The following is a 27,998-nucleotide window of genomic DNA, read 5'->3' as shown; positions in this document are numbered from 1 at the left end:
AGTAATGAAAAAAACTTGTATGGTTCTTAAGAATTGGAAATAGGTTCCTATACAAAATCTCGTTTGATGCTCAAAAAGGTCTTTCAGGGAAAAAGCAAAAATAGTCTTTTGTAAAGATTCTTATCAACATAATATTTACCTATTGCACTACCGAACCACTGCCATGGCTTTTCTTATGAGCTTGAGGAGATTTCACAGATGAAGCCACCAAGACTCTCAACCAGAAGAAACCTGAGAACTTTTTTCTTCGGGGTTTCTTTCAGCCTGCTCCTGGAGCCGCGAGAAAACCGAAATCCAAGAAAAGTTCAGTGACTCGCCCATGGTTCCGAGAAATCGCAATATTTCAAAGCAGAGGTGTGAGAAGATATATACGACAGCCTATTTGATAACACTCGCTTTCCTCACCGCAAATTTAGAGAAGTCTGTCACCAGACGAAAACCGGACTTGGCGGGCGGGGCGGAGCCCGCTCCTAGCTCCGCCCTCAGGGCTGTCTGCGGCAGTGCCTGCCTGGCGCCCGGCGCAGGGGTCCTCGTGGGGGTCCTTCGCGCGGGCTGCCCAGGCACTGCCTGAGCGGGTGCGCCGGCGGCTTCCGGTGTGGCTGACGAGTGGTGGCCGAAGCAGGGGGACAGCAAGGGACGCTTAGGCGAGGACCATGGCGGACGGCGGCTCGGAGCGGGCTGATGGGCGCATCGTGAAGATGGAGGTGGACTACAGCGCCACAGTGGATCAGCGGCTGCCCGAGTGCGAGAAGCTGGCCAAGGTAAGGGGAGGCCGGCTGCTTCTTGGCGGGCGCCAGGGGCTGAGTCACGGCGCGGAGCTTGCTTAGGCCTCTGGGGGCCTGCGGGCTGGAGTGCTCATCCCCCTATTGCCTGCAGAAGTAGGAGATCCCAGGTCTGCCTGAATAGGGAGATCCCGCACCCAGAGTACGTTAGGGCTTACAGCTTCCCAGACCTTCCCCAAGACCGATGGTCACTTCAATTCCTGGAGGGGGATGAGACTTCATAGTACTTTTTGCCTTTTCTTGGATTTTGTTTCACGTTTACTTTAGTAGTTTCTCGGGGGTTAAGGCCATTTCAGCATTCACGCTAGATCAGAAGGTTTAGATTCGTTGCTCTTGCCGGATCAATTTCTCTTGTTGCTTATGGATCGTGGCGAAGTGCTTGGCCTTTGGCCAGAAGAAGGGACAGGAAAGTGATAGGACGAAGGTGATTAACACAGGATCCCTGTCCTTAAGGAGTTCATGTAGGCAAGGAGGTAGACAAGTCACGCATGGTGGTGAGTGCTGTACAAATATAAAAGTGTTACTGAAACACAGGAGGAAGCTGTTTGTTCTTAGAGATGGGATAAGGGAGAGTTTTACAGAGAAGCTGACGTTTGTATTAGGGCTTGAGGAGTGAGTAAGATTGGGATGGGGAGGAGTCATCCGCGGAGCAGGACCTGCGGGAAATAGACAAATAAGCACGAAAGTGCAGAGTCACAGGAGCGGGGGTCATGGACAGTAGTTTAGCCCAACTGCTTATTTCCCATGAAAAAGAAATTTTACTTAATCCAAACATTTATCATGCCCCCTGCTGTGTCAGGCAACTTTGTGGGTCATTTTATAGGTAAAGAAACCAAGACTCAGAATTGTTTGTCCGTCAGAACAGTTAGTAATAGATAGAACCAGGGATTTAAATCTAGGTTTGCCTGACTAAGGTTTGGATGGTTGTTGAATCAGTTCCATCATGGGATGTTGTTAAGGATTCTGCTGAGGCCTCATTAAATTCCTTCATCAATCCAGCCACAAACATTTATTGCTGTTCATTTGGGATGCTTTCACTAATAGGGTTTTTTTTTGTTTGTTTTTTTTTTTTTTTTTTTTTTTTTGGTCTCTAAAGGAGCTTACTACCTCAGTACATTAAAACATAATATGTTTAGGGTCAGGAGGGGTGTCAAGTAATACTTCACATTGAATTCTTCGAAAGAACTATTTTAATGCTTTTCTTTTTTCCAGAAAAAGAATTTAGTGGGGCATTACAAAAGACCAGCATAGGGAAAGATGCGTGTCTTAGGTTCGGTACTGTAAGTGGAAGAAGGTCATAAATTAACCTCTGAGCTTTCTGGCTGCTAGTGTAAAGAAACATGGCCAGTGACATAGAAGTTGGAAAACGCAAATACCTACAGCACCAGGCAGAAAGCAATCACTGACATTTATTGAATGCCTTCTTCGGTGCCAGGCAGTCTTCTAAGTCTTACATGTATTAACTCATTCGATCCTCACCTCTGCCCTGTGTGGTAGGTATTACTGTTGGTCCTGTTTTTACAGACAAGAAAACAATCTGAGAAAAATTGAGTCACATGCTCCAAAGCCATAGTAAAGCTGGTCATGTGGTGGAGCCAGGATGCAAACCCAAGCAGACTGATGCTGGAGCTTCTGCTCCCACCAGGCTGTCCAACCTAGTAAGCAAAGTGTAATGAGAACCTGAACTTCTGAGCACCTGCTCAGGGAAAGGGGTCCTGTCCTGCCCTCAGGTTAATCTTTGCCAACTGGGAATGAAGGCCAGGCCTTGTCAACTCTTCTAATTTGAGGGCGAGACCAGGAACATGGATTTTTCTATGAATTGTCTCTGTATTTAGAAACTGGACACTAATCTGTTTTAAAGCACTGTTTGAGCCGATATCACATAGATCAAACAAAACATACCTACAGGCCAAAATCAGCCCCAGAACCACCTCTTTGGAGTTAATAGATTGATAGTGTTCATAGAAAAAGGTTAAGTGCTTTAAAGAAGGACAGCTATTCCTAGAACTGAGCCTAGGAGGGAAAAAATACCTTCCCTTCATCCACCCATTTCTTCTTATAGCCTACTGTGTGCCAGGCCCAATCAGTGTTCGACGTTGTGAGGAGTACGCAGATAGCTCAAAGGCCTGTAAGGGAAAAGTGCTTCACTGCTACAGTTGTAGTTGTTCTACAGTGTGGGGCATTTATTAAGAATATTGTTTTGTTCAAGACTGTTGAAAAGATTTGCAAACTCAAATGCCCAAAGATTTTTTTAGGTGTCAAGTGGGTGAGGAAAATGTTCAGGGGTGTCAAAGCCTGTTAAACTATGTAAAATTAAAGCCATTGATTTTTATGTTAGGACACTGTGCCTGTGGAAAAAAATAAGGTATAAACGTGGATTATCTTTGTGGGGAGGCGGGGCTGGGCAACCCTATGGGGTCGGAGCTGTTATGTGCATATCACTGAGGAGAAAATTGAGGGTCACAGAGGATAAGTGTCTTGCCCAGAGTAACAAAGTGGTAGATCTGGAATACAGACTCAGTTAGTCTGGCTGCAGAGCCTGTGTTTTTAACCATTACATTCTACTACTTCTCTGAGTGGTATTTGAGGCCCCTGTATCAGATTGGTGAGATAAATGAAAGGGATACTAATTCTTGATAATAGTTGTTGTTTCACCCTTGCATTAGGGAGTGTAAAATTAATCTAATGAAGGCCCTTTCTGAATATAAAGATGCAGTGTTTACCAGTTCTCATACACAGACGGTTCCCCTCTAGCCCTACCGCCACCCTCTGCTTTTGGATTACAGTTATTTAGGAACTGCTTGCTTTCTTAAATCGAATATGTCCTTTGTTTCTCCCTGCTCTTAATGTCTTTTCATTTGGTCGCCTGAAACCTCTCCTCCGTGCTTTGTTTTGTTTTGTCTTTTTTAGGGCCACACCCAAGGCATAGGGAGGTTCCCAGGCTAGGGGTCTAATCAGAGATGTAGACGCCGGCCTACACCATAGCCACAGCAACACCGGATCCTTAACCCACTGAGCGAGGCCAGGGGTGGAATCCACAACCTCATGGTTCCTAGTCGAATTCGTTTCCACTGCTCCATGATGGGAACCCCTGTGGTTAACTTTTTATTGTTCTTTTCTGAGTTGTTTGGATTATTTAAGGAATCATTAAAAGATTGTATCATTTAGGAGTTAAAAGACACATAGAATATATAGATGCCCAACATGTATCGATGGTGAACAAACGCCTTTTTTCTTTACCTCATTGACAAGAATTATTTTAATGAGGAAAAATGAGTCACAAAGGTCACATGTTCTAGCAAGTTGGTTTTGATAGCTCTGACCATCCTGTTCCCTTGAATTGAAAGGCAGAATTTCAAGATATAATTAGACAGGGAAGGAGGGAGGAGGATGTTGAGGAATAAGACTGAACGGGGAAGATTGGGTGAAAAGGTGGGACAGTGGGGAGTTGTGTTTCATGAAATTTATGGTAGTATCCCTCAGATAGCACTGAATCGTCAGCCATACAGCTTGTCACATCCTCCTTACTGTAATATATGAATCAGGGATTGTAAGCCAAGATTAACTGAATAGTTCAGGTCAGTGTCCATCCTCAGCACATACTACTAGGAACTCACTTAGAAGGCAAGACGTGTACATTAATACCTGTAGTACACAGTATAAAAAGATGTACCAGAATATCTACAGAAGCACCCTTATGTGCTTGGGCAGGTGTAGAACACTGAGCTGCAGTGGTGAACAGTATAGATACGGCCCCTGCTCTAGTGAGATTAGAAAGACAGTGAACATTAAAAAAGAAAAGAGGAGTTCCTGTCATGGCTCAGTGGAAACGAACCTCACTAGTACCCATGAGGATGCAGGTTCAATCCCTAGCCTTGCTTGGTGGGTTAAGGATCCAGTGTTGCCTTGAGCTGTGGTGTAGGTTGTAGACGTGGTTCAGATCTGGCGTTGGGTGGCTGCAGCGAAGGCTGGCAGCTGTAGCTCTGATTCAGCCCCTAGCCTGGGAACCTCCATATGCTGCAAGTGCAGCCCTAAAAAGACAAAACATTAAAAAAAAATTTTTTTTAATAAAATAAAACAAAACAATTTGGGAAAAAAATTATAAGTTTCCTGGTGGCTCAGCAGGTTCAGGATCCGGTGTTGTCACTGCCGTGGTGTGGGCTTGATCCCCTGGTCCAGGAACTTCTATATGCTCCAAGCTCAGCCAGAATAAAAAGGAAGAAAAGTTTGAGGTTGTCGACTGAAAAAAATACACAGCCTAAAAGGTGAGAATTAGAATTCCTCCTGTAGCACAGTGGGTTAAGGATCCAGCGTTGTCTCTGGGGTAGTGGAGGTTTGATCCCTGGCCTGGCGCAGCTGGTTACAACTCTGGCTTTGCCACAGTTGTGGGTAAGTCGAAGCTGTGACTCGAATTCATTCCCTGGCCCGGGAACTTCCATATGCCATGGGTGCAGCCAAAAAGGAAAAACAGTGATAATTTCATTACTAAGAACTGTAGTTCAGGAATGCAGTCTTTCGGATAGCTCTGAGGGATTGTTCCAAAGAGGAAAAGGAGCCAGAGTACAGTGGGAAAAAAATAAATAAATAAATAAAAGACAAATATTGACAGTAAAAAAAAAAAAAAAAAAGAAAGAAAAAAGAAAAGGAGCCAGAATATAGAGGAGTTTCTGCTGAAAAAACAAAAAAACAAAAAACAACATATATTTGAACATAAAAAGATTACTGCTCATCACAAAAACAGAGTTAATGGGAGTTCCCGGCGTGGCACAGTGGTTAATGAATCCGACTAGGAGCCATCAGGTTGTGGGTTCGGTTCCTGGCCTCGCTCAGTGGGTTAAGGATCCGGCGTTGCCATGAGCTGTGGTGTAGGTTGCAGACACGGCTCAGATCCTGCGTTGCTGTGGCTCTGGCGTAGGCGGGTGGTTACAGCTGCGATTAGACCCCTAGCCTGGGAACCTCCATATGCTCGGAAGCGGCCCTGGAAAAGGCAAAAAGACAAAAAAAAACAAAACAAAACAGAGCTAGTGATTTTAGTGGTTTTTTTCCTGTATGGGAAGATGCAGGAGTCTGGGCGTATTGAAAACTTTCCTTTGATACGCATTTTAACTATCTAAGGCCGGTATCCTGTTTTATGGCTGCAATATCCTTTGTTTACTGAAATGGCAGGTGACATTCTTTGTTTGCAGGATCTTGCAAAGCAGAAGGTAAATGGGCTGGAGTGTTAAAGTAGGTGCTGAGTGATTTTAGAGAGCGTTATCCAAAGACACCTTTCTGAGAAGGTGATGGTGACAGTGATGGTTAGGGTTTCTTTGATACCTGTAGACCCCAGCTGTAAAGTGGTGTGTGATTCCTTCCTGTGAATAGGGTGCAATTCTTTAAAATCTGTATTTCTGCCTTAATATACCACATAGTAGACTATATTCTGTTGATCACAATCATGTGACTAATAGTAATTACAAATCTGTATTTCTGCCTTAATATACCACATAGTAGACTATATTCTGTTGATCACAACCATGTGACTAATAGTAATTACAAAAGTGACATGAAACCACCACTAAACAGTATTTTGCATTTTAGCTATTTTTGCACTACATTTTTTTTGCCAGATAGTAACTATTTCCCTGTGGAAATTACAGTTGACTCTTGAACAACACAGGTTTGAACTGTGTGGGTCTGCTTACACATACACTGATTTTTTTTTCAGTTGTAAATACTGTAGTACTCCACCGTGTTTGGTCGAATCCAAGGATTTGGAGGGCAGGCTATAAATTGTATTTAGATTTTCAACTGCTCAGAGGGTTGGCACCCTCAAATCCCACCCACCCCAAGTTGTTCCAGGATCAGTTGTACTTTGATTGATGTTACCATGATGGAAGCAAAGACATGGTTTAAACTCATGTGGTTTATTGTAGTGGAGGGAACATTGGACCAGGAGGCAGGCACCCTGGATTCTGGTTCCATTGATGAAGTTTTTGTGGCTGAGCCCTTTGGTCTTCAGTCTTTTTTTTTTTTTTTTTTTTTTTTTGGCCACACTCATAGCATGCGGAAGTTCTGGCAAGGATTGAACCCATGAACCCACTGCCATAACAGCTGCCAGAGTCTCTGCAGTGACAAAGCCAAGTCCTTAACCTACTGAGCCACAGAGGAACTCCTGTCCTCAGTCTTTTTAATCGCTAAAGTGAGGTGATTGGATTGAATAATCATCTCCAGCTGTCTTTCTAGTTCTAAGATTCCTTGATTCCTGTGATTTAATTAGTCTTTAACTTTGGGGAATTTATAGGTGTGTTCTATACAGCTTCCACAATTGGTGCTCCCCTTTACATAGGAAACGTTTAAATGGCAGTGATTGTATATGTTTCAGATTTAATTAAAATAAATTCAAACATATGACTATATAGTACATGCTCTGTGCTGTGTAAAAAATTTTTGTTTAAAAGTTGTTTTGGAGGAGTTCTGTCGTGGCGCAGTGGAAACGAATCCGACTAGGAACCATGAGGTTGCAGGTTTGATCCCTGGCCTTGCTCAGTGGGTTAAGGATCCGGCGTTGCCAGGAGCTGTGCTGTAGGTCACAGACGTGCCTCGGATCTGGCATTGCTGTGGCTCTGGTGTAGGCTGGCGGCTACAGCTCCAATTGGACCCCTAGCCCGGGAACCTCTATATGCCGTGGGTGCAGCCCTGAAAAGACAAAAAAAGCCAAAAATAAATAAATAAATAAATAAATAAAAGTTGTTTTGGAAAATATGGAAGCAGTGTTTTGAAAGCCCAAACATTGACCCCTAGCCTGGGAACCTCTATATGCCGTGGGTGCAGCCCTGAAAAGACAAAAAAAGCCAAAAATAGATAAATAAATAAAAGTTGTTTTGGAAAATATGGAAGCAGTGTTTTGAAAGCCCAAATATTATTTGTGCTCTTAATTCAACAACTGTTTAGGTTCTTTCATCAGTGAAAGAGTAATACTGATATTCCCTCTATGGATGCCATTAAAATAAAAATAAATTTCCTTTATGGTTAGAAAAGCAGTTTATAAATAAAACTCTCATCGCTTCCAATTCACTCCTTAATATCACTACCTTAAATAAATGCAATTTTTGTGTTGTGGGTTGGTTTCACTTTTATCAAACTGTTTGCTTCCTAATGCGATGGCTTATTTTAGTCCTGGTATATTATCACCTAGGTTTATATTATTTGAATTTTGCTATTCCCATTTCTTAATGTATGGCCCAGGGAGCATGTTTGTTTTTCCAGTTGAGACAGGTTGCTGTCGGTTGAGGACTTGGTAGGGCAAGCTTGGTGTCATAGAAGGCTTGGGGCTTCTCAGGTGGGCTTCATGTTCTTGAAGCACAATTAAAATTTATTTCTAAAGTCATTGGAAAATTAAACCAGGGTTTCCTATCTTTTTATCACCAGATATCCTTTCAGTTTCTCCTCAGAACTTCGTGTTTTTAAATATTTATGGTGAATTTCTAAAGAAATCATTCAGTTTCCCATTTCTGTGCTTCGGAGAAAGACACAGGTGACTGGTTGGTAAGAGTCTGGGCAGAACAAGATAAACAGGTGTTACCACACTGACTTGATGAATGAGAATCCAAAACAAAGACTTGGTTTTTTCCTCAGGTGTTAAAATCATTGTCCTTCTAGAGTGTTTCTCCGAGGCATTTTGGTGTGTTAAAAATAGCTTGTGGGAGCCCTCTAAAATAGGCTGCTTTTTGTTTTTTCTGTGTCACAAGCATCTCATTTAGACTAATTTGGTTTTGTGCTGGTGGTGGTGTTTTCATTGTTCATTTGTCTTTTGTTTTAGGAAGGAAGACTTCAAGAAGTCATTGAAACCCTTCTGTCTTTGGAAAAACAGACCCGAACTGTGAGTAGATTATAGTGAAAACCTTGATTGCCATTCATTTCTTTTGACATTATTCCATTAACCTTCAATATATTTTCATTCTTACAGGCTTCTGATATGGTGTCTACGTCCCGTATCTTAGTTGCAGTAGTGAAGATGTGCTATGAGGCTAAAGAATGGGATTTACTTAATGAAAATATTATGCTTTTATCAAAAAGACGGAGTCAGTTAAAACAAGTGAGTTCATGCTTGATCAAAAAAGAAATATGTTCAAATTGAAAGAATGACTTTTAGAAAACCTTTCTGACTTAAATCTAGTGTTAAATTAGCATTACAACATTTAGAAAGTTTTAAAAAATTCTTTCCATATTCTCAGGACAACTGCTTTTGATTTTTGTGTTTTGTTTTGGTTTTGTTTTTTGTCTTTTTTTTAGGGCTGTACCTTGGCACTTGGAAGTTTCCATGTCAGGGGTCACATCAGAGCTACAGCTGTTAGCTTACACCACAGCCACGGCAATGCAGGATCTGAGCCATATCTACAACCTATGTTGCAGCTCACGGCAATGCCAGATCCTTAACTCATTGAGCGAGGCCAGGGATCAAACTGGAGTTCTTATGGCTTCATGGATACTAGTTGGGTTTGTTACCACTGAGCCACTACAGGAACTCCCAACTGCTTTTATTTTTGTTTTTTCTTCTAGTCTTTATGCATTTGTGCTTTTCTGTGAAATTATACTGAGAGTGTGATGTAGCTTTCTCTTATTTCTATGTTGCTTCTTCATATTTGTTATTATTATTGTTACTTTTGCTTTTTAGGGCCGCACCTGTGGTATATAGAAGTTCCCAGGCTAGGGGTCCAATCGGAGCTATAGCTACTGCCCTATACCACAGCTCACAGCAACGCCAGATCCTTAACCCATTGAGTGAGGACAAGGATCGAACCCACAACCTCATGGTTCCTAGTCAGATTCATTTCCACTGTGCCACGATGGGAACTCCACATATTTATTATTTTAGATGGTTGTTATAACCTGTCAGGTTGATAATCTATGATTTACTTAGTTGTATCTTTTATTAAACACTTAATATTTTGATTTTTGAGGCTATTTTTAGATAGCATTTTGTTTCAAATTTCAGACTACTCATTTTGTTTATTTATTTATTTATTTATTTTGGTGTAGATCATTTATTTTTTTCTTTCAGCACCTTGCCATTTGATGTGGGTTTTTTTGTTTGTTTTATTCCCCAATACATTATTTTTTTTTCTACTGTGCAGCATGGTGACCCTGTTACACATACATGTACACATTCTTTTTCTCACATTTCATGCTCCATGCTCCATCATAAGTGGCTAGACATAGTTCCTAGTGCTACACAGCAGGACTTATTTTGTTTAAAGATTATATATGATGTTTTTATATGCTGATTATGCTGTTTTGCTGTTTTTGTGAAGCTGGATTTTCTTTGCTGCTTTCCTGTTCTGCTTGAGGCATTCAGATGATCCTCTGGGAAGTTCCCTTGTGACCCAGTGGGTTAAGGATCTGGCATTGCCGCAGCTGTGAGGCAGGTCACAACTGTGGCTTGGGTTCGATCCATAGCCATATATGGAACTTCCACATGCTGTTGGTGTGGCAAAAAAAAACCAAAATGAACACCATTTTTCCAAGGACAGTGAGTCCTAATAATTCCTAACAATGATTGTGATATGCTCTTCAGAATCTAGATTAGGGCTTGGAAAACTATGGGCCAAGGACTAAATCTGCCACCTTTGTAAATAAAAGTTTGGGAGGACAGAGCCACACTCATATGTCCTGTAGGGCATATATATGGCAGCTTTGGAGTTACAAAGGCAGAGTTGAATAGTTGCTACAGAGACCCTATGGTCAAAATACTTACCAGGTAAATATTTATCAAAATCTGCAGAAAAGGTTAGCTGACCCCTGACCTAGAACATAGAATGTTAAAGCTGGAAGCAAAGTAGTACCTCCTGCTTATATTATTGTCAGGGAACTGTGGGCAAGAGATGCTGAGCTTTTTGTTGTTATATCTTATGGTGAGCATGGCTGACTGTGGCTACTGCTCCCACCAGGTGATGGAAGCATTTTATCTTCTGCTCCTGCACCCAACTCTTTTTCCTCAGTCATAGTATCTACTGGTCATGGTTTCACTGCTGTTACAGCCACTGTTAAACTCTGCTTTTCTCTTGCCCCTCTTTTTCGATTTTTCTCTTTAATCTGTTGTCACTTCTTCCTCACTTTTCTGCTGGGTTGCAAAAATGCTAGCTAGTGGCCTTCTACTTCTAATAGACATTGCCAGACAGGCCTTTTCCAGCTTTGCTTTCGTGTAGTCAGTTCACCAGCTGTAGCGGAGAGGGGTCATGAAGATTCAGTACTTCTTAGCTAAGGAAGGTTTTGATATTTTTTTAATAGGCATTTTAGTATCTAGAGTTGCTTGGAAAACCAAATCTGACCATCATACTTCATCAATAAAATACTTCCTTTTCCTGTATGAGGAATGCATTTAACTTATGAATGGTTTTTATTATTTTAGGCTGTTGCAAAAATGGTTCAACAGTGCTGTACATACGTTGAGGAAATCACAGACCTTCCAGTCAAACTTCGATTAATTGATACTCTGCGAATGGTAACAGAAGGAAAAGTGAGTTTTCTATTGGCGTAACTCAGTGATAAATACTGTCTTACCTGTAGCAGAGATATTTATGTATTTAAACATTTTATTTAAGTACATATATGTATATTTTTAAGATGAAATACACAAATGTCATCACCTTAACCCACATCTTTGTACATCTCCTGGGGTCTTCCCATATGCCAATGGGTATGCTTAAATAGTGACAGTCTTAGCATATCCAGACTTTTTTAGAAATTAGTGATCTTATCCAAAAATTACATTTGGTAATCATTAAAGATAAGATTAATTCACTTGGTCTAGATCTGCTTGAGAAGTCTGTGTTTGGGATAGCTAAGGTTTCATAGAGTATTTGCAGTGTGAGTTTAGTTGTCAAAACTTCACTGTCTTGCCACAATCTATTCGTATTTCTTTTGATGCCTCCCCTCCCCGCCCCCAATCTAGTGTTTCTCTGAAAAGGGCAAGTATGAAATGTGACTGTGGTAGATATGTTTCTTTCTAGGTAGATTTTTGTGACTTGAAGACAAAAACGTATCTTACATGTTACTACCTCTTTGGCAGTTCAGTTCATAAATGCTTATTGAGCACCTACTTGTGTTGACGAGATCCCAAATGGGCAGGATGCTACTTTTAACCTCAAAGGGATCAATCGTAGCAGTAGTTACTCTGCTGGTCATGACAGTAGCAGTGTGCCTCTAGTTCTCTGCAGCACAGAGGAGCTCCGGGAAGTCTCAACAAGTTGACAGAGTTTGGCTGGCTTTTTAAGAATGAATAGAAGTTCTACTGGGCCGGGGCATAGGGAGAAGAGCATTTTAGACGTGGCAGAAATTATATGCAGAGATATCAAAGAAAGAAACATATACATTTAGGAAACTAAGCAATCAGCCCTGAAGATTAAGGATTTGGGGGTGGTGTGGGAAAAATGGGGTTACTGCGAGCAAAAGCTGAATAGGTCAGTAAGCCCAAGCCTGAAAATTATTTCCCTAGACCTTATTAGGCTACAGTTATATTTTTAATGTTTGATTTGTGTAAGTTAAACTCTAACATTACAAATAGCTATAAAAAAATGCTAGTGACTTAACAAAATCAGATATTTTTAGAGAAAGTAGCCTTGTATTTAAGGAAAAATCAGAATGAGAATATTGGTTGAATTATAGATACTAGACTGCATATACTCTTTTGCAAAGTGTTATTTTTCAAATAGATTCTTTCAAAGGTACTTTCCTTTCTGTCTATTTATGTAGTTTTTGGTCCTGTTATTTGTTGAACACAGTGATTTCATACATAGGTTCTCAAAGCATAGCTGCAAAACATGGATAATGCTTTATAGAGCTGTTTTCTTTAAAATCATGTGATTGTGAAATGTTGGATATCACACAGCACCATTTGTACCTGGAAGATCAAGTACACAACAGCTGCAAGTTCAGTTCTACCTTTTCAATTTGAACACGTTTCTGTACGAATTTAGACAATAGGAATTTCTTGTGTTTGTAGATTTATGTTGAAATTGAGCGTGCTCGGCTGACGAAAACATTAGCAACTATAAAAGAACAGAACGGCGACGTCAAAGAGGCAGCCTCCATTTTACAGGAGTTACAGGTAAGGTGCTGTATTATAGAGGGTGTAACATTTTACACTTGGTCAGCAATATTTTCTTAGGGAAATTGCTTCTTTTGGCCCTTACCACTTTTTTTCTAAACCACCAAGATTAAGATTGTGAAGTCAAGTATGAGGTTGTTCAAGGAGCCGGAAATTGTGTAATTATGCCCCCAACAAAATTTAACTGCTAAAAAAGTTTTGAAGAAAAGTAGGATCAACAAAATAGTCTCGGAGTTCCCTGGTGGAGCAGTAGATTAAGGATTCAGCATTGTCACTGTTGTGGCCTGAGTTTGATCTGTAGCCCTGGAACTTCTGCCTCCCAGAGGCATGACCAAAAACATGGTCTTGGAGTTCCTGCTGTGGAGCAATGGGTTAAGGACCGAACATTGTCTCTGCAGCACCTCGGGTCTATCCCTGGCCCTGCACAGTAGGTTAAGGATCTGGAGTTACTACAGTTGTGTCATAGGTCTTAGCTGTGACTCAGATTTGATCCCTGGCCTGGGAACTTCCATGTGCTGAGGGTGCAGCCAAGAAAAAAATTAGTCTTAGTTTTGTGCTATTGTTTGACATTTTAGTTTTCTTTCTTTCTTTCTTTCTTTCTTTTTTTTTTTTTTCCTTTTTGGGGGTGCACCTGAGGCATGCGGAGGTTCCCAGGCTGGGAGTCTAATTGGAGCTGTTGCTGCTGGCCTACGCCACAGCTGTAGCAGCAAGGGAACTGAGCTACACCTGCAACCTACACCACAGCTCATGGTGACATGGGATCCTTAACCCACTGAGCAAGGCCAGGGATCAAACCTGCAACCTTATGGTTCCTAGCCAGGTTTGTTAACCACTGAGCCACAAAGGGAACTCCAAACCGTATTTTTCAACCAGGAGGATTATATGCCTCATGATTCAACATCCCCTATAAAATATTCTTGCCAAAAAAATTAACCTCAATTATATAAAGCCTCTACCAGTTTTTAAGTTATTCCAGTTTTTAAGGTGTATCAATAACAGAGGAGCCTGTTAAATGATACCATAGGCACGCACTCTGTAAACTTCAGACTCTAGGAAAGTATGGGATGATTGACTTGATTTCTTCAGCAAATAAATGGCAAGGAAAAAAGAGACATAAAAAATATATCTACAGGAGTTCCTGTCGTGGAGCAGTGGTTAACAAATCCGACTAGGAACCATGAGGTTGCAGGTTCGGTTCCCTAGCCTTGCTCAATGGGATAAGGATCCGGTGTTGCCATGAGCTGTGGTGTGAGTCACAGACGTGGCTCGGATCCACTGCGTTGCTGTGGCTCTGGCATAGGCTGGCAGCTGCAGCTCCGATAGACCCCTAGCCTGGGAACCTCCATATGCCGCGGGAGCAGCTCAAGAAAAGGCAAAGAGACAAAAAAAAAAAAATATATATATATATATATATATCTACAAATTGCGAAGTATGATCCTTAGATCCTTATTTGGATTCTGAATTGATTAAAAAAATGAGACTATTGAGGAGTGACTAGGTATCTAGTGATATTAGGATTTTTTTTTTTTTTTTGTCTTTTTTGGGGCCGCTTCCCATGGCACATGGAGGTTCCCAGTCCAGGGGTCGAGTCGGAGCTGTAGCCGCCAGCCTACGCCAGAGCCACAGCAACTCGGGATCCAAGCCACGTCTGCAACCTACACCACAGCTCACGGCAACGCCATATCCTTAACCCACTGAGCAAGGCCAGGGATGAACCCTAGTTGGATTCATTAACCACTGCACCACGACAGGAACTCCAGGAATTTTTAGATGATAATTTTTTCCAAAGTTTGCCTTTTAGAGATACTTATTGAATATCTTGTCTAAGATTTGCTTCAAAGTAATTGACATGGAGAGTGAGTGATGATGTAGAAATGAAACACTGATAGTTCACTGTATGTGTTTTTATTTTCCTTGAAAAATTACAAAGGACAGGTAGTGTACGTAAAGTACTTAACACAGTGTCTGACACACAGCAACTGTTGAACAACTATTTTAAAAAATTACAGGAGCTCCCACTGTGGCACAAGGGGTTGGTGGCATCTCTGGAGTGCTATGACACGGGTTCGATCCCCCAGCCTGGCATAGTGGGTTAAAGACCGGAGCTTCAGCATAGGTCAAACCTGTGGCTCAGATCTGATCCCTGCCCCAGGAACAGCCAAAAAAGAAAAAAAAAATTACAAGGAAGGCAGTGAAATAAAAGCATTTTTAGACCAAATTGTAGTAATAACAATAACATTACTTCATTCTTCTCTGTAAATGTGTCATTCTAGATTTTATAGGTCATTTATGATAATGTATGCCAAATATTATATTAGAAACTTTTCATAAGATTTGATATAATTGATTCTCTGTTTTTCTTTGTATCTACAAACTATATTTTACATCCATAAGAGGTCATATCAGCCTTATTATCTGAATTTTAAAAAGACCAATGCTGGAGTTTCCTGGTAGCCTAGTAGTTAAGGATCTGGTGTTGCATGGGTTGCTGTGGCCTGGGTTGGGTCCCTGGCCTGGTAACTTCCACATGCTGTGGTTGCAGCCAAAAAAAAAAAAAAAAAAAAGTGCCTCTTTTTTTTTAATGATGTTTTCAACTTGTATAGCCTGCAACTGATATCTTTTTTCATATTTAGAATCATCATTTCCTCATTAGCATTAGGAAAAAGCAAATTAAAACCATGATGAGATACCACTGCACACTACCTGTAAGAATAGACTGACAGTAAATACCAAGAGCTGGCAGAGATGCAAAACAACCAGAACTCTCAGAGATTGCTGATGGGAATGCAAAATGGTGCAGCCACCCTGGAAAACAGTTTGGCAGTTTTTCATGAAGTTAAACATGCTTACTCTATAACCCAGCAATCCCATCCCTTGGGTACCCAAGAGAAAGGAAAACTTTAGGTTCACCCAAACCTTGTCCACCAATATTCAGAGTAACTTTATTTGTGGCAGACAAACGAAATCCGTCCAGATGTTCTTCATCCATGCAGTGGAATACTACTTAGCCATTAAAAAAGAAAAGAACTGTTTGATTTACGCAACAACTTGAATGATCTTATTATTATTTATTTTTTCTTGTTAAAGCCATACCTGCACCATTGTTCCTGGGCTGGAGGGTTGAATAGGAGCTACAGGTGTTGGCCTATGCCACAACCACAGCAACATGGGATCCGAGCTGCATTTGCGACCTACACCGCAGCTTGTGGCAGTGCCAGATCCTTAACCCACTGAGTGAGGCCAGGGTTGAACCCACATCCTCATGGACGCTGTTGGGTTCTTAATCCACTGAGCCACCACATAACTCTGAATCTTATCCTTGTCAGCATCATGCTGTGTGAACAAAGACAATCTCAAAAGGTTGCGTATTATATTTGACATTCCTGAAAAGACAGTTCCGTAGTGTTGGCGGACAGCTCATTGGTTGTCAAGGGTTAAGAGTCAGGATTGTGTTTCTGTAAAGGGGAAGTTTGAGGGAGTTTTTGAAACAATGGAACTCTTTGATATATTGATTATCATGGTGGTTACAGAAATCTGACACTTGTCAAAATTCATAGAACTTCACACCAAAAGAAAAAAATCCATTTTACTGTATAATAATTTTTTTAAGTTGCGTTTTCCTGAGGAAACTAGCTTTTTTTATATCAGCAACACTCCCCAAGTACGCATAAAGCTTCTTAATATTTCTCAAGTGTGAACTTTCAATGTCTTTAGTTTTGTTGCAATTTTAAAAGATTTCAAAGTATTATAAACTTATTTGGGGGACTTAACTCTGCTAGGTGGAAACCTATGGGTCAATGGAAAAGAAAGAGCGAGTGGAGTTTATTTTGGAGCAGATGCGGCTGTGCCTAGCTGTGAAGGATTATATTCGCACACAAATCATCAGCAAGAAAATTAACACCAAGTTTTTTCAGGAGGAAAATACAGAGGTAAGCCTGTCTCTGACTATAAGTTTACTTTTAAAGTGTTTAGGGGAAAAACCCTATAAAGTCCAATTAACTTTGTCAATTTTTTCCAGAAATTAAAGTTGAAATACTATAACTTAATGATTCAGCTGGATCAACATGAAGGATCTTATTTGTCAATTTGTAAGCACTACAGAGCAATCTATGACACTCCGTGTATACAGGCAGAAAGTGAAAAGTGGCAACAGGTAAGAATATAGTCTTAACCTTAACATTGGTAATTATTAGGAAGAATTTGTATTTTTTATCTACTTTGAAATACTTTTTTTTGTTGTTTTTTGTCTTTTTAGGGCCATACCCGAGGCATTAGAAGTTCCCCAGGCTAGGGGTAAAATCTGAGCTACAGCTGCCTGCCACAGCCACAGCAACTCGGGATCTGAGCCGGGTCTGTGACCTCCACCACAGCTCACAGCAATGCTGGATCCTTAACCCACTGAGCAAGGCCAGGGATCAAACCTGTGTTCTCATGGATACCAGTCAGGTTCGTTAACCGCTCAGCCACAACGGGAACTCCTGAAATACGTTTAACCTCAGTAATTATATGTATGCAGTTGTATGGTGCTGCTTTCTATTCAATATGTTGATAATTCACTTTATCCTTACCGATTCAGGTGAATTGTGGCAGTGCTGTAAATTATTTATGGCCTTTGAAGAAATGTAAGCTTACATTTAGGCTGTAGGTTACCTTTTAACAAAGGTACAGGGAGTTCCCGTCGTGGCGCAGTGGTTAACAAATCCGACTAGGAACCATGAGGTTGCGGGTTCGGTCCCTGCCCTTGCTCAGTGGGTTAACGATCCCGCGTGCCGTGCGTGAGCTGTGGTGTAGGTTGCAGACAAGGCTTCAGATCCCGCGTTGCTGTGGCTCTGGCGTAGGCCGGTAGCTACAGCTCCGATTCGACCCCTAGCCTGGGAACCTCCATATGCCGTTGGAGCGGCCCAAAGAAATAGCAAAAAGACAAAAAAAACCACAAAGGTACAGATAGACTTAGCATTACTTTGGAAAATTATTTTATAAAATTTGTAAATAGCTTATATATAGTAGATTCCACATTTATGCTGCTAACTTGCTATAAGAACTTTTTGTTTTATACATTTGTTTAAAAAAAATAGGAGTTTCCCTGGTGGCCTAGCAGTTAAGGATTTGGTATTGTCACTGCTATGGCTTGGGTTCAGTCCCTGGCCTAGGAACTTCCACATGCCATGGGTGCAGCCAAGAAAAAAAAAAAGAAAGAAAGAAAAATTAAGAATATGGGATTAACAGATACATACCAATATATATAAAATAGATAAACAATAAGGACCTGCTATACAGCACAGGGAACTCTATTCAGTATCTTGTAGTAACCTATAGTAGAGAAGAATCTGAAAAAATACATATAACTGAATCGTTTTTTTGTATATCTGAAACCACATTAAATAAATTAACTGTATTTCAGTTTTTTAAAAAAATTAGGAATTCCTCGGTCCCTCAGTAGGTTAAGGATCCAGCACTATCACTACTGTGGCACAAGTTCCAACCCTGGCCCAGGAACTTCCACATGCCGTAGGTTCAAAATAAAAAATTCAGCCCAAGTAGTCATTCAGATTAGCAAAGATGGAGTTCCCGTTGTGGCTCAGCAAAAACGAATCTGACTAGCATCCATGAGGACACAGGTTCAATTCCTGGCCTCACTCAGTGGGTTAAGGATCCAGCGTTGCCGTGAGCTATGGTGTAGGTCACAGACATGGCTCGGATCTGGCATTGCTATGGCTGTGGTGTAGGCCAGCGGCTGCAACTCCAATTCAACCCCTAGCCTGCAAACCTCCATGTGCCACAGGTGTGGCCAAAAAAAAAGACCAAAAAAAAATTAGCAAAGATTTGCTGTACTTGTTTTATGAGAGCCTTATGAAAAGTAAATTATTACGGAAAGGCTCTATGAAGTAGAGCAACCTGATAAGATTTTTCTCCTAAGATGTTAGAATATAATATTAAGAATCAATTTTCACTTTCTGCCAAAGTTTCCGTTTTGTTTCTAATCTCGTGTGTAATCTATTATGTTGTACAATTTTTTAGGCCCTGAAAAGTGTTGTCCTTTATGTTATCTTGGCTCCTTTTGACAATGAACAGTCAGATTTGGTTCACCGAATAAGTGGTGACAAGAAATTAGAAGAAATCCCTAAATACAAGTAAGTACTTTTATAATTAGTATAGTATGTCTCAGTGGAAGCACCATTTTGAAAGGAAATTGGTTAACCTAAGTGTATACTTCTTAATTGGTTGCTGATAGACTATATTAGAATCTAAATAGAGAAAGTGGGTTTTTTTTTTTTAGGACTGCATTAGAAGAAATTAATGTAATAAGATTATGATACACTTCAGTCAAAGCCACTTATCAAATAGAAGTTTTATTTCAAGCTCACTTTAGCAGTTTTTGGTTAATTAACCATTTGATAAATCATTAATAAATGTTTGGGGGCTTTGTGATTTTGGAAGTGCATGTTTCTGAAGATCTGTTCTATAAAACAGACATAGGCTTTATCATAAGCACAATGGACTTTTTCTTTTTTTTTTTTCCCCTGTAGTCATGGTATGCAGATGTTCCCGGGCCAGGAATCAAACCTGTGCCACAGCAGTGACCCAAACCACTGCAGTGAAAATGCTGGATTCTTTAACCTGCTGAGCCACATGGGAACTCCCAGCTATTTTTCTTTTACCTGTTTCTTTACTAAGTTTATGGTCAGTTAGTCCAGAGATTGGCAAATACAGTACAGGAGAGGGCAGAATGATAAGTAGGGCAGTGTGCTATTCAGAATTACTGAGGAAAAAAAATGTAGTAAAGTTGGTAAAATAATCAATTGGTGTCTTGTTCTACAAACAGAACTTTATAAAAATGGTCCCTGTTGGAGTTCCCTGGTGGCCTGGTGGTTAAGGACTCAGCATTGTCACTGCTATGGCTTGGGTTTGATCCCTGGCCTGGGAACTTCCACACGCACAGGTGTGGCCAAAAATAAATCATCTTTGTTAATATTTTTAAAAATTTGCTTTCAGAGTTCCCGCTGTGGCTCAGCAGGTTACAAACCTGGCTAGTATCCATGAGGATGTGTGTTCGATCCCTGTCCTCACTCAGTAGGTTAAGAATCCTGCATTGCTCTGGCTGTAGTGGTGGTGTAGGCTGGCAGCTGCAGCTCCCATTCAACCCCTAGCCTGGGAACTTCCAAATGCCACAGGTGTGGCCCTAAAAAGCAACAACAGGGAGTTCCCGTCGTGGCGCAGTGGTTAACGAATCCGACCAGGAACCATGAAGTTGTGGGTTCGATCCCTGCCCTTGCTCAGTGGATTAACGATCCGGCATTGCCGTGAGCTGTGGTGTAGGTTGCAGACGCGGCTCGGATCCCACGTTGCTGTGGCTCTGGCGTAGGCCGGTGGCTACAGCTCTGATTCGACCCCTAGCCTCAGAACCTCCATATGCCTCGGGAGCGGCCCAAGAAATAGCAAAAAAAAAAAAAAGCAACAACAACAAAAAATTTGCTTTCATATTAGATGAAACAATTTTTTCAGATTTGGAATATTAAGTTTTATGTAATTCGCAGGGATCTTTTAAAGCTTTTTACCACAATGGAGTTGATGCGATGGTCCACACTTGTTGAAGATTATGGAATGGAATTAAGAAAAGGTTCTCTGGAGTCTCCCGCAACTGACGTTTTTGGTTATACGGAAGAAGGCGAAAAAAGGTGGAAAGACTTGAAGAACAGAGTTGTTGAACATGTAAGACTCTGGCATGATGGAGGTGATAATTTGGAAGTAAACTTGAGCAGGAGTTCCTGCTGTGGTGCAGTGAGTTAAGAACCTGACTGCAGTGGCTCTGGTCTCTGTGGAGGTACAGGTTCGATACCTGGCCTGGAGCAGTGGGTTAAAGGATCCAGCGTTGCGGCAGCTGCAACCTAGGTCACAGCCGTGGCTTGGATTCAGTCCATGGCTCAGGAACTTCCATATGCCATGGGTGCAGCCGTAAAAAAAAAAAAAAAGTAAACTTAAGCAAATTTGAACATAAACTTTTATTTCTCAGGTTTGATAATCCGGTGTTTCTTTTGGATGTTATGTCTTTAATTATTCACTTTAGGATTTTTTTTTTCCTATGCCCAATGAAGTAGTGATATAAATTTGTTGTTCAAATGTTTATTGTCTCTTTCCCAAAGCATATCTTACTTACCCCTCTTGTTTCCCCCCTTACCGGTATCTTTTTAGCTTTTTAGAAAAGGTAATGTGTCAGCATGCTACAATTGGAGAGACCCTCTCAAGAATCCAAAATATTAGAGCATATAAACCAGGAGGAATTACTTAAGAATGCGAAGGGTGGATGGGGGTGGAGGGAGTGTTTTTTTCCTGGTACTCCCTTGGTAGTTTTGGAGATGGGTAGCATGTCTTAAACCTGACCTTTGAGGAATTCCCTAGAGGCTTATTGAGTTAAGGATCCAGTGTTGTCACTGCTGTGGCGAAGGTTCAGTCCCCATCCTGGGAACTTCTGGGTGCCATGGACGCAGTCAAAACAGAAAACAAACAAAAAACCCACTGACCCTTGATCTTTTGTCACTACAGATTGAATGAACTAAGACAGCATTCATTCATGTAACAGGTATTTGTTGTGAGCCTTCTGGGTTCCAAAGTGCTAGGACACATGAGAGAATAAGTCATGGTCCTGCCTTTTCTTTTTTGGCCACCCTGAGGCATAAGCAGTTCCCAGGCCAGGGATCAGATCTGAGCTGCAGTTACGACCTCTGCCATAGCTGAGGCAACACTGAATCCTTTAAGCCACTGGGTACCGGGCTGGGGATTGAACCTGCGTCCTGGCACTGCAGAGACACCTCCAATCCTGTTGCACCATAGCAGTGACCCCGGTCCTTGCTTTCAAAATGCTTAGAGATAAATCACAAGAGAAAATGCTTTTATATTGTGAGCTACACGGGAAGTCCAGAAGTTGCTTTTATAAATAAAAGTACTATAGGTATTATTGTACAAGTATATATAGACTAGAGGGGAGTATCAGGAGAGAGTTGATTGGTTCTACCTGGAAGAATGGTCAGGCTGGATTTTTAAGAAATTCCATGCAGGAGGTAAGATTTGTAAGAAGAGGACGTAGTTAGCAGCAGCCAGGAGACTGTGCTGGGGCATGGAGGCAGCAAACCAGAAGGAGAACTTGGGGAGCTCTAAGAAGAGGGTTCAGTGGGAAAGGAAGTCGAAGTTGCAGAAAAGGTCGGGGTCATGACAAAGTCTGTGTGCCCCAGGAGCAAAAACCGAGAGGACGATGACCAGCTGTACTGTACAGAGACACCTCTGGGAGAGTGCAGAGTGGCTTGAGAGAAGAAAGACTGGGAAGTGGGAAGACGAGCTAAGTGAGGGGGCTTTATGGGTCTGGATTAAGGCAGTAGCCAAGGTATTAAGAAAGAGTGGCTGGAATGGAATAAACTATTTTAAAAAAGAAAGGCAAGAGAATTGGGTCATTGATTAAATGTAAAGGACCAAGGAGAAGCAGGGGGTCTAGAATGATTCCTAACAGCGTGGTGTTGCCTTCAACCCCCATGAGACCCCCATTTTCCCTGTGAGTGCTGCTGCTTTCATAGTAGCGTTAACATTAAGAATAACAAAGGGTGTCTCTCTATCTCCTGTTAGCCTCATTTCCAGTGAAAATTAGGAAATTTCGTCTCAGGTTATCTTTACACAGTTATAATGATGATAAAGTGGAGTTTTGTGATGACCTTGATCATTTAAAAAATTTTAGCATTTTTAACCTTCGTGTCATAATGAGAAAAGCTTAACTTTAGATTCTTGCATGTAGCAAACCTATTTTACGTACAGTTACAACTTTTAACAGCGAATTTAGTTAAGCCTGTATTTTGACTACCTAATATTTAAAAAGAGTTGTAGAGCATACTCAGAATAACAAAAATAACTGCAGAAGCTAAAATATCTGAATATTTAGTTTTGTTACTGACACTTAGAACCAGCTTCCTTCCAGTGGTGGACTATAGAAAAATAAAAGCTCCTAGTCTTGCCATGTTAACTAAATCTTTTTGGATATGAAAATAGATAGGCTTTTCCCCTTACTGACAGCTGTGTCCTCTCTGCCCTCTATTTTCTCCTCAGAATATTAGAATAATGGCCAAGTATTACACGAGGATAACAATGAAGAGGATGGCACAGCTTCTGGATCTGTCTGTTGATGTAAGTGGCAAACATCATTGTTTGGAGCCATTCATTGTGAAAAGCGATTGACCTATAAAAATTAAGTGAGAAAATCAATTTTGTTTTATTACTTAGCTTTAAGTTTAGGTGCTAGAAAGTTTCCCCAAAGAGTAACCTAAATACCAAGTTTATAGTTACAGGAATGCTGTTCTCACTTAAGTATGTTAGTTTTACACTGATTACTTTGAAGTCCACAGTATCTATTTCTCTGATAAATATGCCTGGGTTCCCAAAAGTGAACTGCAGAAGTAAAACATAAAGAAGTCCCAGGACATGTTGGAGGAGTGTGGTGTTCACACCAGGGTTTTATGCCTGTAAAACGTACACCACCAAAGCGAGAGAAGTTACAGGAAGTGTATAGTCCTGGTCCGAAAAACCATTTCTGTCACCAGAAGGAGTGGTGGTGGTTTGGCTGGAAAAGAAGAATCGAGGAATATTAGGGTTGGGGGCTTGATCTGTGGTTAGTTGATTACTCTTTTCATTTCTGGCCAAGAGAAATGAAGGACCAGAGTCCTTCGAAGTATGGCTGCATAGTTGGCGAGTGACAGAGCATATATGCTAACCTAGCGTTTCTGGAGACACACTAACTGTATAAGACGCCTTTTAAGAGGAAACTTTGGAGCAGGTAGGCCAAGTTGCTGTTTGTCGGCAACAGGCTCTTGCGTGGTGCCCGCAGCACTGACTTTGCAGGGAGGTTCAAACCGAGCCCGGACTCTGAGTGGACTCATTCTCATCATTCCTTAGACTCTCAGTAAAAGAAGTACATCATTCGCAGGGTATCAGCAGTTTCTAACTCAAAAATGAATTTTAGCCCTGCGTATGCTTTTCTTAAATTTAGTTTTATTATCTAAAATTATCTTGTCCTAATCCAATTTGTCTTTCTCTCTTGCAGGAGTCAGAGGCTTTTCTCTCGAATCTAGTAGTTAACAAGACCATCTTTGCTAAAGTAGACAGATTGGCAGGAATTATCAACTTCCAGAGACCCAAGGATCCAAATAATTTATTAAATGACTGGTCTCAGAAACTGAACTCATTGATGTCTTTAGTTAACAAAACCACACACCTCATAGCCAAAGAGGAGATGATACATAATCTACAATAGGGGTCTTCATGCCCTTACTGCTTTTAGAAAAGAGTTAAAATTGGAAGTCATTTAAAAAAAAACAAAAAGACTTTTATGGTGTATATGTTGTTGTTTTTTTTTTCTTTGCTCAGCTCTTTTGTCTAAAATTTAAAAGATAGTGAATACGTTTGAGGCCCCTTTCAACCTTTCAATTCCTCAGTTTCATTGTTAACTTTGCATTTGCAATTGGTGCATTTCTATTGTCTGAGTACTCAAAAAATTGTCATAACTTGCCTACATATGTTTTTCTGTCATTTGAAACCTTTTTAGCTATTACTTGTTTTCATTCAGCTAACAACCATAATTATAATAAAAGCAGCATATGCACATTTACTTTCTATGGTTACCTGTGTTTCTAAACATTTTGTGAGATAGTGATTTAAGTGTTTTTAAAATAAAATAAATTTTGTTGTAAAGCTATCAGTTATTTAGTAGAGTTTAAAAGGCACATAGAACATATAAGAACATTTGGTATAAAGTTGTGATTTGTGAAGAATTTGTATTTTAGCATTGTGGCAGGAGGTCTCTAATTGAGCGTACACAGAGCTATCCACTAGGCTGTAGACTGTATTTTTTTTTTGAGTCAAACTAGTTGTAATCACAGTAGCTTATTTTTACCCCCTCTCCCTGACTTGACCAATAATTGAACTAAATCAAGTGACATTATGTTGACACAGTTTAACACACAAAGTCGTGTTTTGTTTTGTTTTTTGGCCATGCCTGAGGCATGCAGAAGTGACCAGGCCAAGGACTGAACCCGAGCCACAGCAGTGACAATGCCAGATTCTTAACCTCTAGGCCACCAGGGAACTTCAGAGTTGTTTTTATAGGACTCCTTTGTGGCTTTAACGTACATGTCTGATTACAACTTTAATACTCCAAATTGGATTCTCTCTTCATAGGAACTTTAGTTCCAGGTATATGCCTGCTGAATAACAACCTAAAATGCATTAAAAATGACCCCAAAAAGAGACTTTGGGCCACCCTCTTGGCAAATGGTATAGTGCTGACATTTTTTTTAACATAGTAAAAGTAGTTTTACTATCAAAAGAAATATGAGCTTACTTAACTTTGAACAAGTTTTAGAAGTTTAAATTTGATTTCAGAGAAAATGGAAAAATGAAACAATGTTAGGTTATTTAAAATATGTTTAAATGAGGAAAGTGTAAGGTCTACTTTTTGAAAAATGCAAATGAAGAGAGGAAAAAGGCATTCTAGAAACTGCATTCTCATAATTCCTTTTCCTTTTGATTGTCACTAAATTGGCCTAATTCATGATCCCAGGGCGGGGGACAATTGTGGAACCTCTCTTATTTTTGCTGAGTCATCATGAATAATAATAGAGTATTAATTTAATTTTATTCTTTGGAAATTTAATTGGTCACATTAATAACAACATCTGCTATCACTTATCTTTAAAAACTAACCAAAAACATGGCAAGCTCCGAAACATCAGAAGTTCACACTAGCTGTAAGAATATGGTTTTAATTTTCTTTTGAATGAAGAGGATAGAAAATAAAATCACTTTGCATTGTTAATTTGTAAATTGAGTTGGAACTAATTTGAATCTAGTGTCTCATTAACTTCATCTTTCTAGGGACTCATTCCCTGTTTACTTGCCAAACCTAGACTGTTTGGCCAAATATGTTGCTGTGAAGATCTTAAAGGCTCCTCTTCTTTGTTTTTTATTTAACATGCTCGCTCTCAAACTAAGCTTTTTGTGTTTTGATTTGGTTTCATTTGTAACTGTGTCCCAGTGACCAAATTCCACTTGACTTAGCTACTCATCCTTTTTTTTTCTGTCCAAGCAAACCTAAGTGTTACACCGGTTTTTTAGTGTTACAAAGAAGAGTCCATTAGCCAAAGGCAGTGAAATTATTGAGATGCGCAGAACCTAAAATCCCGTCTCCCATTTCAGACCTGAAGCTGGCTGGCACACATGAAAAGGCTAGAATCACTTCATTTTAATATAGAGAAGAGAATACTTCACTTATTTTCATTAGGTTACTAACTGGCAGGAGAGGTGATGAGCCACTGCTTTTGTTTTTTCAATGAAACACTTTTACCCTTTTATTTCAATGTAACTTATGTTCTTATTTTTAGAGTTCAATCATTATTTCTGTAATTATCTCCAATTTCCATATGTTTATTACTGAATCACTGAAAAACTCATCTTTAAAGTTCATACCGTTCCATTCTATCTCATAAGTGTTAAATGTATGATAAAAGTACATATTTTAAGTTGTTTTCAGTGCCTGGATATAGCTGCAATAAAAGCACTAATTTGTGGGTATTTAAGAAAAGCTGGAGAATAAACTCATACTTTAAAAGATCTCTTTTCAGTTTCTTTTACTGTTCATAAGAAAAAGCCATAGATAATTTGCATTTTTCTTTTAGAATCATTTCTCCAGATCTATTTTTAAGCAGTAGGAAAACATTTTGAACTTTGTAACTGGTTGCCTTTTCCCCCTGGATTCTCTCTGATTTGGGCTGGTCACAGGCTGTGCTTATTGTGCTTTGTTCTCAAACTTAGCACACATCTGAATCACCTGCAGGACTTGTTTCAACAGAGGTTGCTGGGCCCCACCCCAGAGTTTCTGAAACAGTAGGTCTGGGGTGGGGCCCAAGAATTTCAATTTCCAGCAAGTTCTCAGGTGGTGTGGATGCTGCTGATCCATGCACCACACTTTGAGAACCACTCCTTGACAGTTCTTTCAATAAATGCTGGAAAAGAGCCCCGTTGAGTCTTTTTAAAGATATTTTTGTGAGAAAAAAAAATCCTGCGTGAACGTGAACATCACTAGAGTTAGGATAGTACTACAGGGTGATGGTAACCCAGTGCCACTTGTTTCTGAGTCCAGTGATTTCAAAGTCTGCTTTTATCCTGCCCCCCGAGATGTAGAGAAGTGTTCCCACCTTTCAAGTGTCTATAAGAGTATCCCTGGAGTTCCCGTCGTGGCACAGTGGTTAACGAATCCGACTAGGAACCATGAGGTTGTGGGTTCGGTCCCTGCCCTTGCTCAGTGGATTAACGATCCAGCGTTTCCATGAGCTGTGGTGTAGGTTACAGACGCGGCTCGGATCCCGCATTGCTGTGGCTCTGGCTCAGGCCGGTGGCTACAGCTCCGATTGGACCCCTAGCCTGGGAACCTCCATATGCCGCGGGAGCGGCCCAAAGAAACAGCAAAAAGACCAAATAAATAAATAAATAAATAGAAATGAAAATTAAAAAAAAAAAAAAAGAGTATCCCTAACTTGGAGCGTAATATTTACTGTGTTGAAAGAATTGAATGACTTCTCTGTGAAGCATCCAAAAGTTTCATCATCTTGCTATTTTCTCTATTATGTAAGTTTGGGAGTCATGTTTATCTTTTATACATCATTTTGCTACATAATAGAAACCTAAACTGTTGTTGAGTTCAGTTGTTTTAACCGATAATCTTTTTTAAGCCTTCATTAGCATATCTTGCTGGAATTTTGATCCTCAACGTCCAGCTTTTAGTTACCCTGTAAGCCTGCAAGTCCGTGGTAATAATTACATTCACGGTATTGTACAGTCTTTACCACTGTTTCCAATGTTTCATCATCCCAAACAAAAGCTCTGTAACCATTAGCAGTAGTTCCCTCTCCCTTTTCCCCAGTCCCGGGTAACTTCTGACCTACTTTCTTTTCCTATGAATTTGCCTACTCTATATACTTCATGTAAGTGGAGTCCTACAGCATTTGTCCATTTTGTGACTGCATTATTTTGCTTAGCATGATGTCTTAAAGGTTCATCCAGGAGTTCCCGTCGAGGCTCAGTGGTTAACAAACCCGAC

General features: G+C 40.5%; 1 protein-coding gene across 1 annotated transcript; it reads left to right on the top strand.

The window, feature by feature from the left end:
• Positions 552–26,512, top strand: PSMD12 (proteasome 26S subunit, non-ATPase 12). The gene is made up of 11 exons (XM_003482961.3): positions 552–761; positions 8,584–8,643; positions 8,731–8,859; positions 11,173–11,280; positions 12,766–12,870; positions 16,651–16,800; positions 16,890–17,024; positions 18,890–19,002; positions 20,407–20,581; positions 22,958–23,035; positions 23,949–26,512. Exons 1-11 carry the CDS (start codon positions 654–656, stop codon positions 24,156–24,158), a joined length of 1,371 nt encoding a protein of 456 aa, XP_003483009.1. The 5' UTR covers positions 552–653; the 3' UTR covers positions 24,159–26,512.

This window comes from Sus scrofa, chromosome 12 (genome assembly GCF_000003025.6).
Source record: "Sus scrofa isolate TJ Tabasco breed Duroc chromosome 12, Sscrofa11.1, whole genome shotgun sequence".
Classification (NCBI taxonomy): Eukaryota; Metazoa; Chordata; class Mammalia; order Artiodactyla; family Suidae; genus Sus; species Sus scrofa.
Note: the sequence above shows the minus strand (reverse complement) of the source record. Positions and strands in the feature narration are given on the sequence as shown.

Excerpts from the sequence above, each read along its gene's own strand:
- PSMD12 (XM_003482961.3), top strand. The coding sequence starts at position 654 with ATGGCGGACGGCGGCTCGGAGCGGGCTGATGGGCGCATCGTGAAGATG. Across the intron at positions 762-8,583 it reads AGTGCGAGAAGCTGGCCAAG|GAAGGAAGACTTCAAGAAGT; the intron begins GTAAGGGGAGGC and ends CTTTTGTTTTAG. Across the intron at positions 8,860-11,172 it reads GACGGAGTCAGTTAAAACAA|GCTGTTGCAAAAATGGTTCA; the intron begins GTGAGTTCATGC and ends TTATTATTTTAG.